At 54.6% G+C, this 13,594-nt stretch overlaps 2 protein-coding genes across 2 annotated transcripts; both read right to left on the minus strand.

Moving 5' to 3' along the window:
* Positions 1–777: 777 nt before the first annotated feature.
* C1QTNF5 (C1q and TNF related 5) lies at positions 778–1,901 on the minus strand (the record flags this gene model as incomplete). Its single annotated transcript, XM_084250448.1, has 2 exons — positions 778–1,295; positions 1,688–1,901. The coding sequence occupies 2 exons, from the start codon at positions 1,899–1,901 to the stop codon at positions 778–780; spliced, it is 732 nt and encodes a 243-aa protein (XP_084106574.1).
* A 1,187-nt stretch (positions 1,902–3,088) lies between these two features.
* Positions 3,089–7,620, minus strand: MFRP (membrane frizzled-related protein; the record flags this gene model as incomplete). The annotated part of the gene is made up of 13 exons (XM_084250562.1): positions 3,089–3,313; positions 3,400–3,527; positions 4,095–4,226; positions 4,391–4,521; positions 4,978–5,126; positions 5,455–5,531; positions 5,759–5,884; positions 6,009–6,139; positions 6,529–6,742; positions 6,867–7,037; positions 7,149–7,262; positions 7,359–7,461; positions 7,567–7,620. The coding sequence occupies 13 exons, from the start codon at positions 7,618–7,620 to the stop codon at positions 3,089–3,091; spliced, it is 1,755 nt and encodes a 584-aa protein (XP_084106688.1).
* Between the last annotated feature and the right edge of the window lie 5,974 nt (positions 7,621–13,594).

Genomic DNA, 13,594 nt, shown 5'->3' on the forward strand with positions numbered 1-13,594 from the left:
CCTCTGGCATGGGGAACAGAAACAGCTTTGTGGTCATCGAGGGACCAGGCAAGCAGCCAGGACAGTCATGAATGAGAATCCTGGGCTCCCTTTTGTGGATAAGGTCAGAGGTTTGTGTGGTGAAGGTACCTGCCATCCAGTTCATATGACATCTATGAGTTAGAAAAAGATATTCCTTCCTCTGGGTAGCCGGAGCCTTAGGCCAGAAGGGCACCCTTTTTAGCCAGGTGTTGCTGTTCACAACCTACATAACTTAGGTGGCAGCTCTGTGGAGCACTGTCATTCACCTTGGTCTACTCCTTAGCTCCAACCAGCCCAAGATCCTCTCTGCCTCTTCCCCCATCCTTATCCCCTCTCCCTAACTCTCAAGGTATCCCCAGCATTAGAAGAAAGGCTGAATCCAGTAGCAGGGTTTTCAGATTTATTGAATGATCTCTGAGAAAGGACCTAGGAACAGAAGGAACAAAGGGGGACCCAGAGAAGAAGACAGGAAAAAAGCACCCTGCTTTGGGATCCTGGACTGGGGTAACTGGGATTCCCACAGCTGCCAGCACAGTGCGCTCCTTTGGTCCTGGGCAGAAATCCAGCTCCTGCCCCGCTGCCAACCCCATTCTCAGCCTCTGTCCTGTTCCCTGGAACAGCAGGATGGAGAGGCCCCACCCTACCCTGTAGTGATTCACAACATTCCAGGGGAGCCAGCCCTCCCAGATAATGTTACTGTCAATATCATGCCCTTCTCCCCTACGGGTGAGAGTAGAGCTCACTTTACAGTGTGTGTCAAGCAAAGACAGGGGAGTTATGCCAATCAGAATATACCAGAAATCCAGAGAATGTGCTATCTGTCTTGATGCTAGCATAAATGCCAATGTAATCACCCACGCCGACCTGTACCCACACCTGGTCCTCTGGCTCCAACCTCACCATGGCACCCCCAGAGAGCGAGGTTGGCTTGGGCCACCCCCCAAAAAACTGAAAGAAAGAGGCAATGGACTGGCCATTCTTGACCAGATCAAACTGCAGGCTGGCCCGGTATACCGTGGCATGGACCGCGAAGTAGTAGACCCCGGGCACTTGGCATGTGAACTTGCCGGTGGCGGCATCATAATGTCCCTGCTCATTCACCAGCACGCGGTCGAAGGGTAGGGGCGCATCCGACTGCGGAGGCACCCGGCTCTCGGAGCGCTTGGCACTGAAGGCAGAGCGTGGGGGTACCGAGCATTCTCCAGCAGGCCCAATTGCCCCCACTGGTCCCGCCTCTCCGCGTGGCCCGGGTTCCCCACGGGGGCCTGGGAGTCCTGCAGGGGGGCAAGGAGAGCAGTTAGGGTGAATGTAATGGCAGGTCCCGGGTCCTCCTGCAGCAGAGTGGGAGGGTGGCGAGGGCAAGGACCCTCCCCCAGCCTCTCTGACGCGCCCAGCCGCCACTGCCTTGGTTGGTGCCTTCCTCTGCACCAGCGTCACCCCTTCGGGTCCCGCACATCTGCCTGGGCGGTCAAAGAGGGTTCCAGCTGTTCTGCCTCCCGAGACTGTCTTCTCTCCCCAGTTTCCAGAGCCCAGCGGAACCGGAGGGGAGGGAGTGGCGCCCCCTGGTGAGCACCCGGAGCCCGCGGGCGCAAGGGCACTGCAGAGCCAGTGCAGGGGCGGTGCTCCCTCCGACGTCCCTGCGGTGGCCGTCAAGGTGCCTTCTTACCCGGCCTCCCGCCCTCGCCTTTCTCGCCCGGAGACCCGGGTGCGCCGTCGCGGCCGTCGCGGCCGTCGCGGCCAGGCAGGCCCTGGCTGCCGTGGTGGCCCGGAGTGCCCGGAAGGCCGGGGTGCCCGGGACACAGGCTGGGGATCTTGTTGTCATCCAGCGGGGGTGAGCCGGCTGCCAGGCCCAGGAGCAGCAGGGTGAGGAGCCGCCTCATAGCGCTGGCACCCGCAGCGTGGGCGACGGGCTTCTCTGTCAGCCTGCGGGCCGGGCAGGAGAGGAGTCGGAACCCGGAATCCTGTTCCTTGCCTGTTCCCCACCCAGGGCAGCCACGTTGGTCTCCACCCCCCTGCCATGCCCCCTGCCATGCCCCAGGCTGCCCAGCCGTGGGGTGTCGAGGAAGGTGGGGCTCCCAGACCCCAGGACCCGGACAGCACAGCACGGCAGGAAGGGAGAGGCGGGTCCCTCCCCTCCCCCCGCCGCTGGTGGTGCCCAATATTTCCCGCAGTCACCTCCCGGCTGGCTTGCTCCCTTAGACTCACCACCCTTCTGGATTCCTCTGCTCCCTCCTGCCGAGTGCCGGCTGCTCTGGACCCTCCGGTTGGCTGCTGCTGCCACTGCCACTGCGCTGCTCCTCAGCTCCGCACCCCCTGCCCTCGCCCCTCCCCTGGTCCAGCCTCGCTCTCTGCCGGCTCCGCTCTGCTCCTCCCAGACTCCCAAAAGGAAACCAGTTGTTCGGGGGCCAAGAGCTCGGGGCCGGGAAATAGCAGGGAAATAACTCGTGGTGTCGGCCGGCGGCTGGCCAAAGTCTGGGGAGGGCAAGGAGGGGGAGAGAGACTTGAGCTGGGAGCCGGCCTGGAGAGGCAGGACTGGGAGCTGAGGCTCGGCGCACTGCTGCTCCTGGGAGAGCTGCCGCTGGGAGGCACCCAGGACGAGACTCATGCAGGGGAAACGAGCCCAGAAGAGAGGGTGAAAAGTTCTAGTGGCAGAGAGACAGCTGGATCCCCAAGGTTTAGACAGGGCCTGCACAATATCAGGCACTTAATAGATTTTTGTGGAATAAATGAAATCAGAAAGGGTTGGGGATGGAAGAGACCTGAAGAAGATCAAGAGGCAGAAGGCAGAAAATAGGAAATCCGGGTCAGACTTGGGTGGGAAGTCTGTAGACTGTCAATGGCACAGTGGAGCCTGACCAGCCCTGTGGCAGCTAAGAGCAGAGGAGCAGGGAAGGGGCTGCGTGGGGTGGTGGGTGGGGTGGGAGAGTTCCATTAGTGCTTGAGGACTTCTCTAGGAGGCCCAGAGAGGGTGGGCACAGCTGGGTGCTGCCCCCTCCTCTGTTCCCCTTCCTGCCCACCCTGACAGGCCAAGGAGGATGGGAGACAAAGGGCAGAGGTGACTTCAGGGTCAGGGCTGGGTGCAAGCCTCCAGACCAGCCGCCTCAGGCAGCCTGTTGCAGTTGAAAAGCCAGGGGGTGCCCAGTAGGGCCAGGTCAGACTGGCAATGCTGCTCTGCCTCCTGGCAGACTGAGCGACAAGGGGGGAGAACACTGCCGATCGGGGTGCATTGGGGCATCAGCAGCCCACAAAGGAGCCTCCGGAAATTCTGGTAGCAGGGCAGACTTCTCAGACTCTGTGGAAGGAGGAGATCAGCCCTTCAGGCACCCCTCCTGATCCCACTCCTTTTTGGGGGCCCCTCCTTTTCTCTCCACAGAGCACCTTGTAACCTCTGAGGACCTCCACCACTTCCTCCTGGCTGGCTATGCCCACCCAGATGTTAGGGAAGGCTGTGGTGTTGTAGCTCAGGCCGATGCACATCTCCACCTGGATGGGCTCGCAGGCCAGCTCTGCGGGGAACGGGGAGAGGGTCAGGTCACTTTCCAATGCTCCTGGACTGTGTGACCTGGGGCAAGTCACCTTACGGCTCTATGTGGGTGGCTCTATGTGGGTGGGGGGCTAATGGGGGGTGAGTGGGAATAACATGGAGTGATGCTTCCCATGTGTCATCCTCCAGGACCTGCTCCTGGCCTCATTGGCTAGTCCTGGGCATCATGTGGCACCTCTTTGATCTTCTCAGGGAGCATGGACTCCAGCACTGGCAGTGACTCTGGGCCATCTGGAGGAAACTCCCCTGCGGTCACCTCCGTCTTGGAGGTGGGTGTGGCGAGGGGCTCTCTATGTCAGCAAAGCTGGACTGGCTCTTGAAGCCCCACCCATGATCCTGGATATCCATTTCCCTTGGGGGTGACACTAAGTACCACCGCCATTTCCAGGTATGAGTCCCTCCAGGACTCCCCTCAGGGAGGACAGGGATGGGGGTCCTGATGAAGTGTGCCAGAAGGGTTGCAATGAATGGGCATGCAGCCTGCTCAGCCAGCCAGGCCCTGCCGGGTGACCTGGGGCAGGCTTCTCACCTGGGGGTAGGAACAAGGGGCTGCTGCAGTTGTCATCACTGCTACTTGCACAATCTCTCCATGTGTCACACATCCACTGCAGACTCTGACACCCACTGTCCTGGCAGGAGAACACTCCGGGCCCACAGGGGTCTATAGGCATGGAGTGGGGGGTGGGGTGGGCATGGCAGTGGCAGTGCCCTTGGACACACTTGGACCCCCCATTGCCTTCACATTGCTGACCAGGGTCCAGAGTCCCGCTTGAATTTCCTGGAGGCACCTCTATGACCCACACCCGCTCGCCCGGGGGAACCTACTCTCTGTGACATTGAGGGCCCGATAGGTGGCTGAGAAGCCCCCGCTGCTGATGCCATGATTGGTCCTAAAAAGCACAGCCAGGTGGGGTCTCCAGGAGATGAGGCGGTGGGGCGGCTGTGCTCCACAGAACCTGTTCGAAGCAGAGAGCAGTCCTCAAGCCTCACTCTTGGCTGGGTGATCTGGGTGATGCCAAGGGGTTGGGCGGCCTAGTCACTGATTCATGGAACTTATGGTCTGGTGAGGAGGACACGTCTTCTGCAAAATATTACACAAACTGAACTCGAGCCACTCGAGACGGGAAAAGTCAGGGAGGGTTGGTGGGGCAAGGGAAATACAGTCTGCAGGGTGGGAAGCACTGGGGTGGGAGAGGTAAGAAAGGGTCCCCTTACTCCCAGAGGAGGGTTGCGTAAGGAACAGAGGCTCTGAGGTGGGAAGGACAGTCTTTTTCAGGACAGGGAAAAAACCTTGATTTGGAAGAGCAGGAGAAAACAAAGCGAGGGACTGAGTTGGGCTAATGTAGAGGAAGCTTTGGCCAGGCTGTGGAGGAGGGACTTCACCCGGTGCCCCTGTCCTGGCTCTGCCGTACCTGCCCAGGAGGATCAGGGCCCCGGAGCTGCTGGTCTCGTACACCTCCACATAGTCAAACTTGCACTCATCCTGGGCTTCCAGGCTGAAGTTGTGGAACTGCAGTTCCAGGCCGTATCCATCAGGCACTGAGATATGCCAGGTGCACAGCTGGTGAGGGCAGGGGGGTGACAGATGGAGTAGTTCATGGCTTCCTTCTCTTCTCCCAACCTGGGCATCCAGGCTGAGCCCCCTGCTAGGCAGGGAGGGGAGGCCCAGCTGGCTCCCATCAGCCATGGTTCTTGAGATAGGAAAGGCTTTAACTTGTCAGATTGAATAGATAACTTCACCCAGTAAGGAAACAGCTGGGTGCTTGATAATGTCACCTGCCTACCAGCTCCACCTCTGACTTCCCCACCTGGAGGCAATGTTTACCAGGCTGTTTGCGATCACACAGACCCTGGGGCTCAGGTGCTCCTCTCAAGGAGCGCTCTCTTACCTGTTGGTGAGGGTACTGCTGCAGGTATCTGGGGGCAGAGAAAGTGCCCTGGAGCCCAGTCAGATTCCCCCCACAACCTGTAGAGGGAGGACCAGGATGATGGCTCATGAGTTTGCCAGGATTTGTGCCTTCACCGGCAAGGCCGGCAGTGACTGCAGAGAAGAGTTCTGGCTGTTTCCCCTGAGTAGATTGATTATCAGCCAGAAGAATGTCCGGGCAGCTTTGGAGCTGGGGAGTCCAGCCGGAACCTGGACAAGATGCCTGAAGACAGTTCCCTCCCTTCCTGTGCCCGAGGAGCCCGTACCCGAGATCTTGGCGCTGCAGTTGGTCTCGTCACTGCCATCAGCACAGTTGGCAAAACCATCGCACACTGATTCAGGTAACAGACACACGAGCTGGTCACAGGGAAACTCATCGTGGGCACAGCTCCCTGGGGGTGGCATCTGTGTTCAGAAACCCCTAGTCTCCACGCTTACTGCCAGTGCTGGGAGTGGTCGGAGGGGAGGGAAATGGATGTTGATATGTTGCTGGGGAAGCGGTAGGAAAACACTCACCATGTCCAGGAGCCACAGCCTGGTACCAGGCATGAAAACCAAATCCCTCCACACTGCTGTCAGAGACGAAGGCCACCCGGAGGTGGCTGGCATTGGTGTTGAGTGTGGGGGGAGGCACCCTCCCACATACTCTGTAAGAAGCCGAATTGGGGGTGATGGAGGCTCAGAGGTTGAGGTCAGCCAGAGCCAAGCTGCCTGAACCTGTAGTCCTCAAGCCCTGATCTGGTAACCATGTGGTCAAAAAAGTTCCTTCTGTTTCCCAGGGAGCTCTGACCATCCTAGCATCTGCACGTCCATCTTTGTAGTATTTACTCATGAGAAAGATAGGTAGGCGGTCCATTTAATGGATTTGGAAACCAAGGTGAGAGGGAAATGACCTTCTCAAGGTCACATAGCAAGGTGGTGGCAAAGCTGGGCCCAGAGGCCAAGATTCCTTTCCTCCTAATCAAGCCTTTCCCACTACAGCTCCCTGGTTCTGCCCTCCAGACAGGGGTTCAGGACAGGGGTCAGAGGCACCCACCTGAGGAGGGGGCCTTCAGGCTCGGGGGAGATTTCCAAGCGATCGAAAAGACAGGAGGCGACACTCTCTATGTTGAGAGCGTCAATTTTGAGCTGAATGGCTTGGTCTGTGGCCACCTCAATATGCCAAATGCAATGGGCGTTGGGTGGATAAGGGTCTGGGTAGTTGGGGCTGCTGAAGAAGCCCCCGGGACCAGGAAGGAGGCCCCCACAGGCTGCAGAGAAGGAGGTTAGTTGAGAGGTCAAAAGGAGAGACACCTTTTATTTCCCAAGGTGTGTCTTTGTGGGCCACCCCTGACACCCCTGACCTTCCCCAGGAAGGTCTACCCCAGTACTCACTGGGCTGGGGTGTGGGGCTCATGCCTGCCTCCTGCTGCCCTTTAGGAATCCCAGTTGCCTGAGAGGTGGTGGTGGTTGTGGTGTCAGGGGTGGGCATGGTGCCAGTGGTGGTGAGGGTTTGGCTGGGCAGTAGATGAGAGGAGGCCCCAGATGAAGGTGTAGCCTGCAATTCTGGAGGCAGGAAGATGGGAGTGTGGACTTTAGAGGAGCTAGATCCCTGGGGGACAAAGGGCTCATAGGGTCTCATTATAAAGACTTCTCCCCAGCAGGGCTGGGACTTACGGGCCAGGATGATGACGACCAACAGCCCAAGCAGCAGGAGCAGCAGGGCAGCCAGCAGCAGGACACATAGCCAGGAGAAGCGGCAGTCTGTCCGCAGTCTTCTGGGACGCTGGCCTGCAGGCAGACCTGGTGGGATTTTGAGAGCCCCTTCCCTGCAACCCCAGCCTTCAGCTCTTTGTTCTACCCCCAAAATTTCCCTAAGATTGTTACCATGCCAGGGAGCTCTGGATCCACAGCTGTCCTCCTCCTGGAAGGTTGACGGGGGACAATGTAGCCCTGATTCAGGCTCAAAGGCGGGATTGCAGAACTCGGTCTGAAGGGAGAGACCTGAGGGCATGGACTGGCAGGGTGTCCACTGGGCACCGCCAGTCCCAGGCAGGCAGCTGGGTGTCTGAGAGGGGTCCCCTGGGGCCCTTACCTTGCTCAGCTCTGCCGCCTCCACACAGAGGATGCTATTTGAGTGATCCTTCATGGCTTAAGGCTCCGCATGGCTTTCGGGCTTTGCTGCCACAGCCCAAGACCCCCAGGAGCCCACTCTGATCCCAAACTCTCTATTCAAGGGGCAGCCTCTGTTCCCCTAGAAAGACAGCTGCCAGATTAGACTAGCTCTGGGGCTGCTCCTTTGCGGACTGGTTAAGCTACTGCTCCGCCTCTGGGTGGGGGAAGGGATGGCCAGAAGGAATTCGAAAAGGCATGAAATGGTCACTTAATCTAACTCAGCTGAGGATGCTGAGGTCCAGCCCCTGGCACAGGGCAGCAATCCTTAAAGGCACAGGAAGTGGTTGAAAACCTCCCTAGGAGAAATTTAGGTGCTGTGTGTGTATGTGAGGGTTGGGAGAGGTTTGCCAGGGGAGTTGGTCACCCCCTTTCCTTACCTTATCCAGCTATTGAGTGAGCTCCTGAAGGGTGCTGGAAGGAGGGAGGGGAGATCAAAGGGGCTGCTTTGCTGATGTGAGCATGCTTTAGAAGCTGGTATAAGTTTCAGCGGCTTCCAGGCCTAGGAGTCCTAAGGTCCCTGAACTAACTGGCCCCTGCTGGTGCCCCTGCTGGTGCCCCCTAGCCCAAGCCTGGGACTTTGGGACTTCCCTTTTAAGGCCCCTGGGTGACCAGAATACTTCTTATAAGTGAGTGTAGGAAAAGCATTGTGTATATGGGTTGCTTATGCTGTGCTGATGTGAGTGGGGGAGCTTGAGGGGTGGGCTGCCTATTCCTGGGAACCCTCAGCCCATAGGAGAAAGGATGGAGGAGAAGGAGAGGTGACCTTGGCCTTGGACAGGCTGGGTGACGGCCGGCCCTGTGTATTCGGCCTGTGGTACCATCTGCTTTTGCCTCATAGGAAACCTTCACTCTGCAAACTAGATCACTTCGTGCCTCTTGCTCCACTAGTGAATGTGGAAAATCCCAGCCTGGCCCAGTTGTCCTCAAGGAGAAAGAAAAGGGATAGTTAATCTGTTTTGTGTTAGCCATTCTCAGGGCGGGTGGTGGGGAGGTAGCATAATCTCTCTGGCCAGCATTTATAGCGCGTCTGCTGTGTATTAGGCCCTGGGCGAGAGGTCTTACATGCAGTCTCTGTCCTTTCAATTACTCGATGAGGTAGCATACACATTTTACAAATAATAGCACTAAGGCTCAGAGAGGTTAAGCTGCTTCCTCAAGGTCACATAGCTGGTCAGATACACAGACAGGAGTTGAACCCAGCACAGGGTAAATTCAGAAGGTGTGTTTTGTATGACATATCTCTTTCATTCTACACTGGGTTGAGACAGACAGGGGGACAAAGTGAGGAAGCCAGAGGAAACAGACACATTCTGTGATGCTAAGGCAGCTTTCCTGGCACTTGGGAGATCCCCATCCACAGATTCTTCCCCATTCTCACCCTTGGGGGCCCTGGGATGATTTTGCTGGGAGCAAGTCTTTTCTAGGATCCTCAAATGTGAACAGCTTTTAGAGGGATCGAAAGTACTTCATAATAACACTGAGATGTACTTGTCTTTCCCCTTCCTTTGTGAGTGCACAGGGCAGTTTTCCAGAGGCTGTGTGATGTCTTCTCATATATTAATAGATCAAATGCAGGTGATGAGAATCCAGCTGTCTTCTATTAAGTTAGGTGCTGATAAGATTTACAAATGTGCAAAATAATGCTTCCTTTTTCAGTAATTTTTTTTTGAAAGTATAGTTTAAAAAGTTATTTTTGTTTTCATGTAAAGGTTTATTATTATTTGAACATTTACTATTTAAAATTTAATAGGAAAATATTTAAATTCCTTGCAGTTCTAATTTTAACATGGTAAATATTGATAGATATAGCCCATATAAACAAAAGTTCCTTGGGGTTTCTCAGTAATAAGGGATCCTTTGAAAACTGCTGGTGTAGGGGACAGACATGAAGACAAGTCACTGGGTTATGAGGCCAGAGATCAAATGCTGGGTAAGCAGAAGTTGCAGTGATTGCCTCTGATGGGGGTTACATGGGGAGACTTAGAAGAGGTGACTTTTATCTAAAGTTTGAGAGATGAAAAAAATTTTAATAGGTAGAACTTGGGGGTTGGGTAGGGAATTCTAGAAAGGAGGGGAAGGCTTAGCACTGTAGGCCCAGGGAACTGGGGCTGTAACCCACTAGAACAGGGACTGCCTTAGTCAGAGCTGGGTTTAAGGACAATCCCTATTTGTGGGAAGACTGGAGAGGAGGCAGGGGAGGCTGGGAGAACAGGAAGCTTCTCTCTGACTTGTGTTGCTGTTGGCTTCTCTTGACTGTGCCCTGGAAGCTTCATGAACATTTTCCCCAGGAAAGGAGGGAAGGCCCTCTTGGAGTGGCCGGGCTGGAGGGAGAGGAGTGAGTGAGATGACAACAAGAATGAAAGAGAGTGTAGACCCCTTAACTCACTATCACAGACCTGGGAGGCAAGGTCAGGCGGGAATTTTTGTTCCCATTCTCCAGATGTGAGTGTGGCTGCCATTTAAACAGGTGGCAAGGAGCAGGGCTGCCTTTCAGAGCTGTTCTGGTTTTCAACTTTTGTCCTTTTTCCCTTCCTTTCTTTTACATTTTCCAAGTTCTTTCTATAAACCTTAGAATAAAAAGGCGGGCAGAGGGTTTGAGAGCCAAGACACCAGATGGGGCCTTTGCTGGAGTCCAGATGTGGAGAGGAAGGGGCCTGGCTGCTGAAGCCTCGGGGAGTTTCAGGCCTGAGGGAGCCCTAGGCTGCTTGTGTTTGTCTCCACTGCTTCTTGGACTTGCTTTTTTTCCCTTTCCACAGGCCCCAGGGCTTTGGCCTTCTTGCCTCTCCTTCACACAAAGGTCTCCCCACTCGCTCTGCCTGTAGTGAACATGATCTCTCCCACCCCCTTACACTTCCCCCTTCTCTTGCTACTGCAGTGCTGTTTACTTGGCCTTTCCTGCCATTACTGTGGATCAAACCAACAAGTCACCATATGACCTCTGATCTTATGCTGGTGGTCTCTAGCCACCTGGAAGCTTCACTGGACTTGTGCTTTTATTCCTGAAAGCACACATCCCTGGGACTATCCCCATGCTGACCCCTTTCCTGGACTTCTGTGCAAGGAAGGAAAAGCCAGTATGAGGTTGGCTACAGCCTCACCCTTTCTTCCTGCCAGTTCCCTAGCTGGACCAGCTCTTCATTGTGCCTGAGACATGCTGTGGCCACCCCACCTCTGTGGTCCAGACTTGCTCTCTTATCTGGAACGTCTCCTTTGCCTGTCTCCCAGGGCCTAGACTCTTTAATTTTCTCCCTGATCTGTCAAGTGTACTACTTCCTCCTCTCTTTGTTCACCGCAACTCCTAGCATTGACCCTCACCCCCAGGTTCCTGGGTCTTCCCTAGCCTCTAGGAGCCTGAAGAACTACAGGGTAATCTTAGGTGCCTGTATTGACCTGGAGAGCACTGAAGAATGGGTGCCCTCCTGCTGTCTCCACGAGACAGGTCCCGCCACATGTCAGGAATCAGAAAAGCAACTCCTTGGATTTGGGATGTCCAGTGACTCAGCCTTACTAGTTGTGCTTGTTTTGGGCAATGCTATCCATGCTCTGCATTCCTAAGCCTTTATGTTGTTTGGGGAAAATGGCAGAAGCATCCTGAGAGGCTGGGGAACTGAATACCTGTGGTTATCACCCTCTAAGAGAATCCTAAGGGAATAGGATGAGGTGGGGGGAATTGACTTGTTTACTACCTGCTGCACAGAAGACACAGCTCTGAGTAGGTATTGCTATGCTTAGATGACAGAGGTGGGAACTGAGGCTCAGATTTGCTTGGACTATAAATGCTAGTCTCCGTCACCTTCTGCCTCCTGCCCAACACTGAAGGATGGGGACCCTGAGAAGTCCCCAGCCCAGACCTGCCAGGACCCAGGTAGGAGCTAGGTCATGCTGGGTTTGCTCTTGGGGGTGTGTGCATGTAGAAAGTCAGGGAGACCTCTTGTTCAGGATTAGAAAATTTGCTGCAGCAAGCCCTGCAAAATGTTGCATGTTCTTCAACCAAAAGGTGCAGTACTCAGATGGAGAGAGATCAGGATGGGGAGTCAGGAAACCTGGGTTCCATCCTGCCTCTGCCACTGACAAAATGGTAGACTTGAGCAAGCCTTCTCGAGTACTCGTTTCCTCACTGGCAAAATGAGAATGTGGGTAAGGGGACCTCTATGCTTCTAACTCTAAAGCTTCATGGACAGAATATGCATTTTCTGAGCACTGGTCACTTAAAAATTACATGAAATTATAATTTGCTGCATATATTTGTATCAGTATACATAAAAATATATGTAAATTTATTTATAAACTGGAGACCAGACATATGTAAGTTCCCTTGGTATTAGGTATTTAGAGAAAAAGTGACTTAGAATGAGAACACCTGAGCTGAGGCCTTCAAGACCCTCTAGTCCAACCTCCAAATCGCAGATGAGGCCGTAAGGTCCAGAAAAAGGGAGGTTCTTGTTCAAGGTCACAGGAGAACAGTTGCAGTGGGAGCACCTCCCCCAAGGAGAGGCCTGCTGGAATGTAAGTGAAGAATGCGGGAAGCAATCCCAGTTGCTAGGAGGCAAAGCTGAGGGATAAAGAAACATGGGGACAGATTGTGTTTGGGATCTGTGTAGCACCATGACCTGTTGTCATGGGGATAGGAAAGCACCACAGGTTAAGTACTGTGGGGAGAACTCAGGGCCTGGTGGAGTGGGCTGAGCCCTGCCTCGATGTTACTGTAGCACATCTCCTTCCCAGGGGGGAGGAGAATGCACAGGGTGACTTGTACCTCCAGTGAAAAACTAGTCAAGGAGAAGTATAGTTCCCCAAATGTGAGTAATAGCAACTCATTTATTTGGGGCTCCCCCATCCACTTTGACATAAGCCTAGTGTTCCCTTTTTTTTTTTTTTAAAAAAGATTATGCATACAAGAACTGGGGTACAGGCCAGAGGTGTGTGTGTGTGGGGGGGGTGGTGAGATGAGTCACCAGAGACAGAGTGGGGAACAGAACAGGCAGACTCACTGAAATAAACTGCTGAGGGGAGCAGCGGGCGAGATAGGAGAGGTCTGCTGTGCCATGTGGATAGCTCCCTGGCTGGCCAGGAATCAAACTTGTGCTGCAGTGGCTGCGGACAGCTTCATAGTGCTGACACTTAACCCCTTGCTCCACCAGGGAGGCCCTGTGTTCCCATTTTGAAGGCAATCTTGTTCACCAGTAATTTAGAGAAAATCTAGCATTAAGATCTTATCCCGGGTCAGGCCACTCCTAGGACAGGTCAGTGAGAAATCTGGGGTCCTCACCCTTTCCCACTCTTGGGAAATGGGCAGGAAAAAAATGCCCCCACAACTGCCTCACCCCCTGAGGCAAATCTGACTGCAGGCACTGATGTCAGGGAAGGGATGGGATACACAGCCTTGGCCTTTTAGAGCCTGGGGCAGGGATGGCAGGTGGGAAAAAATCCCAATAAAATACTCTAAGCTCAGCTGGTACACACTTTGCCTTCCCCAGTTCTAAGATCAACAGCAAATAATGGAAAATCTGTACAATACTAAAAATACAAACATAAAACTAAAGGGACATTCTTTAAAGGGTTAGATCTGTTGAAGTCTTGAAAAAAAGCTCTTCAGACAACAAAGCCTTTAATGTAAAGGCCAATTCTAGGGACCAGGTGAGATTTCATTTCAAGGACCACACCTGGATCCCTCACACCCAGGCACATGCTGCTCGAAGAGCAAACCGCTACCTCCAGCCTCCGCTGGGGGCCTGTGCCAGCTTGTCATAGGTCTGTAGAGGCCCAGGTGTCAGCAGAGAACCACAGCTCCTAGGTCAGCAATTAAAAAGCAGACAGTCTAGGGGCCTCCCCGGTGGCGCAGCAGTTGAACGCTGGGTTGCGAAGCTGCCTGCCGGTTCGATCCCCCGCTGCTCCCCGGCCACCAGAGGAGGGTCCCACATGGCGCGCAGACCTCTCCTGCCGCCCGC

The sequence above is a fragment of the Talpa europaea genome (assembly GCF_964194135.1).
Source record: "Talpa europaea genome assembly, chromosome: 12".
In the NCBI taxonomy this organism is placed as follows: domain Eukaryota; kingdom Metazoa; phylum Chordata; class Mammalia; order Eulipotyphla; family Talpidae; genus Talpa; species Talpa europaea.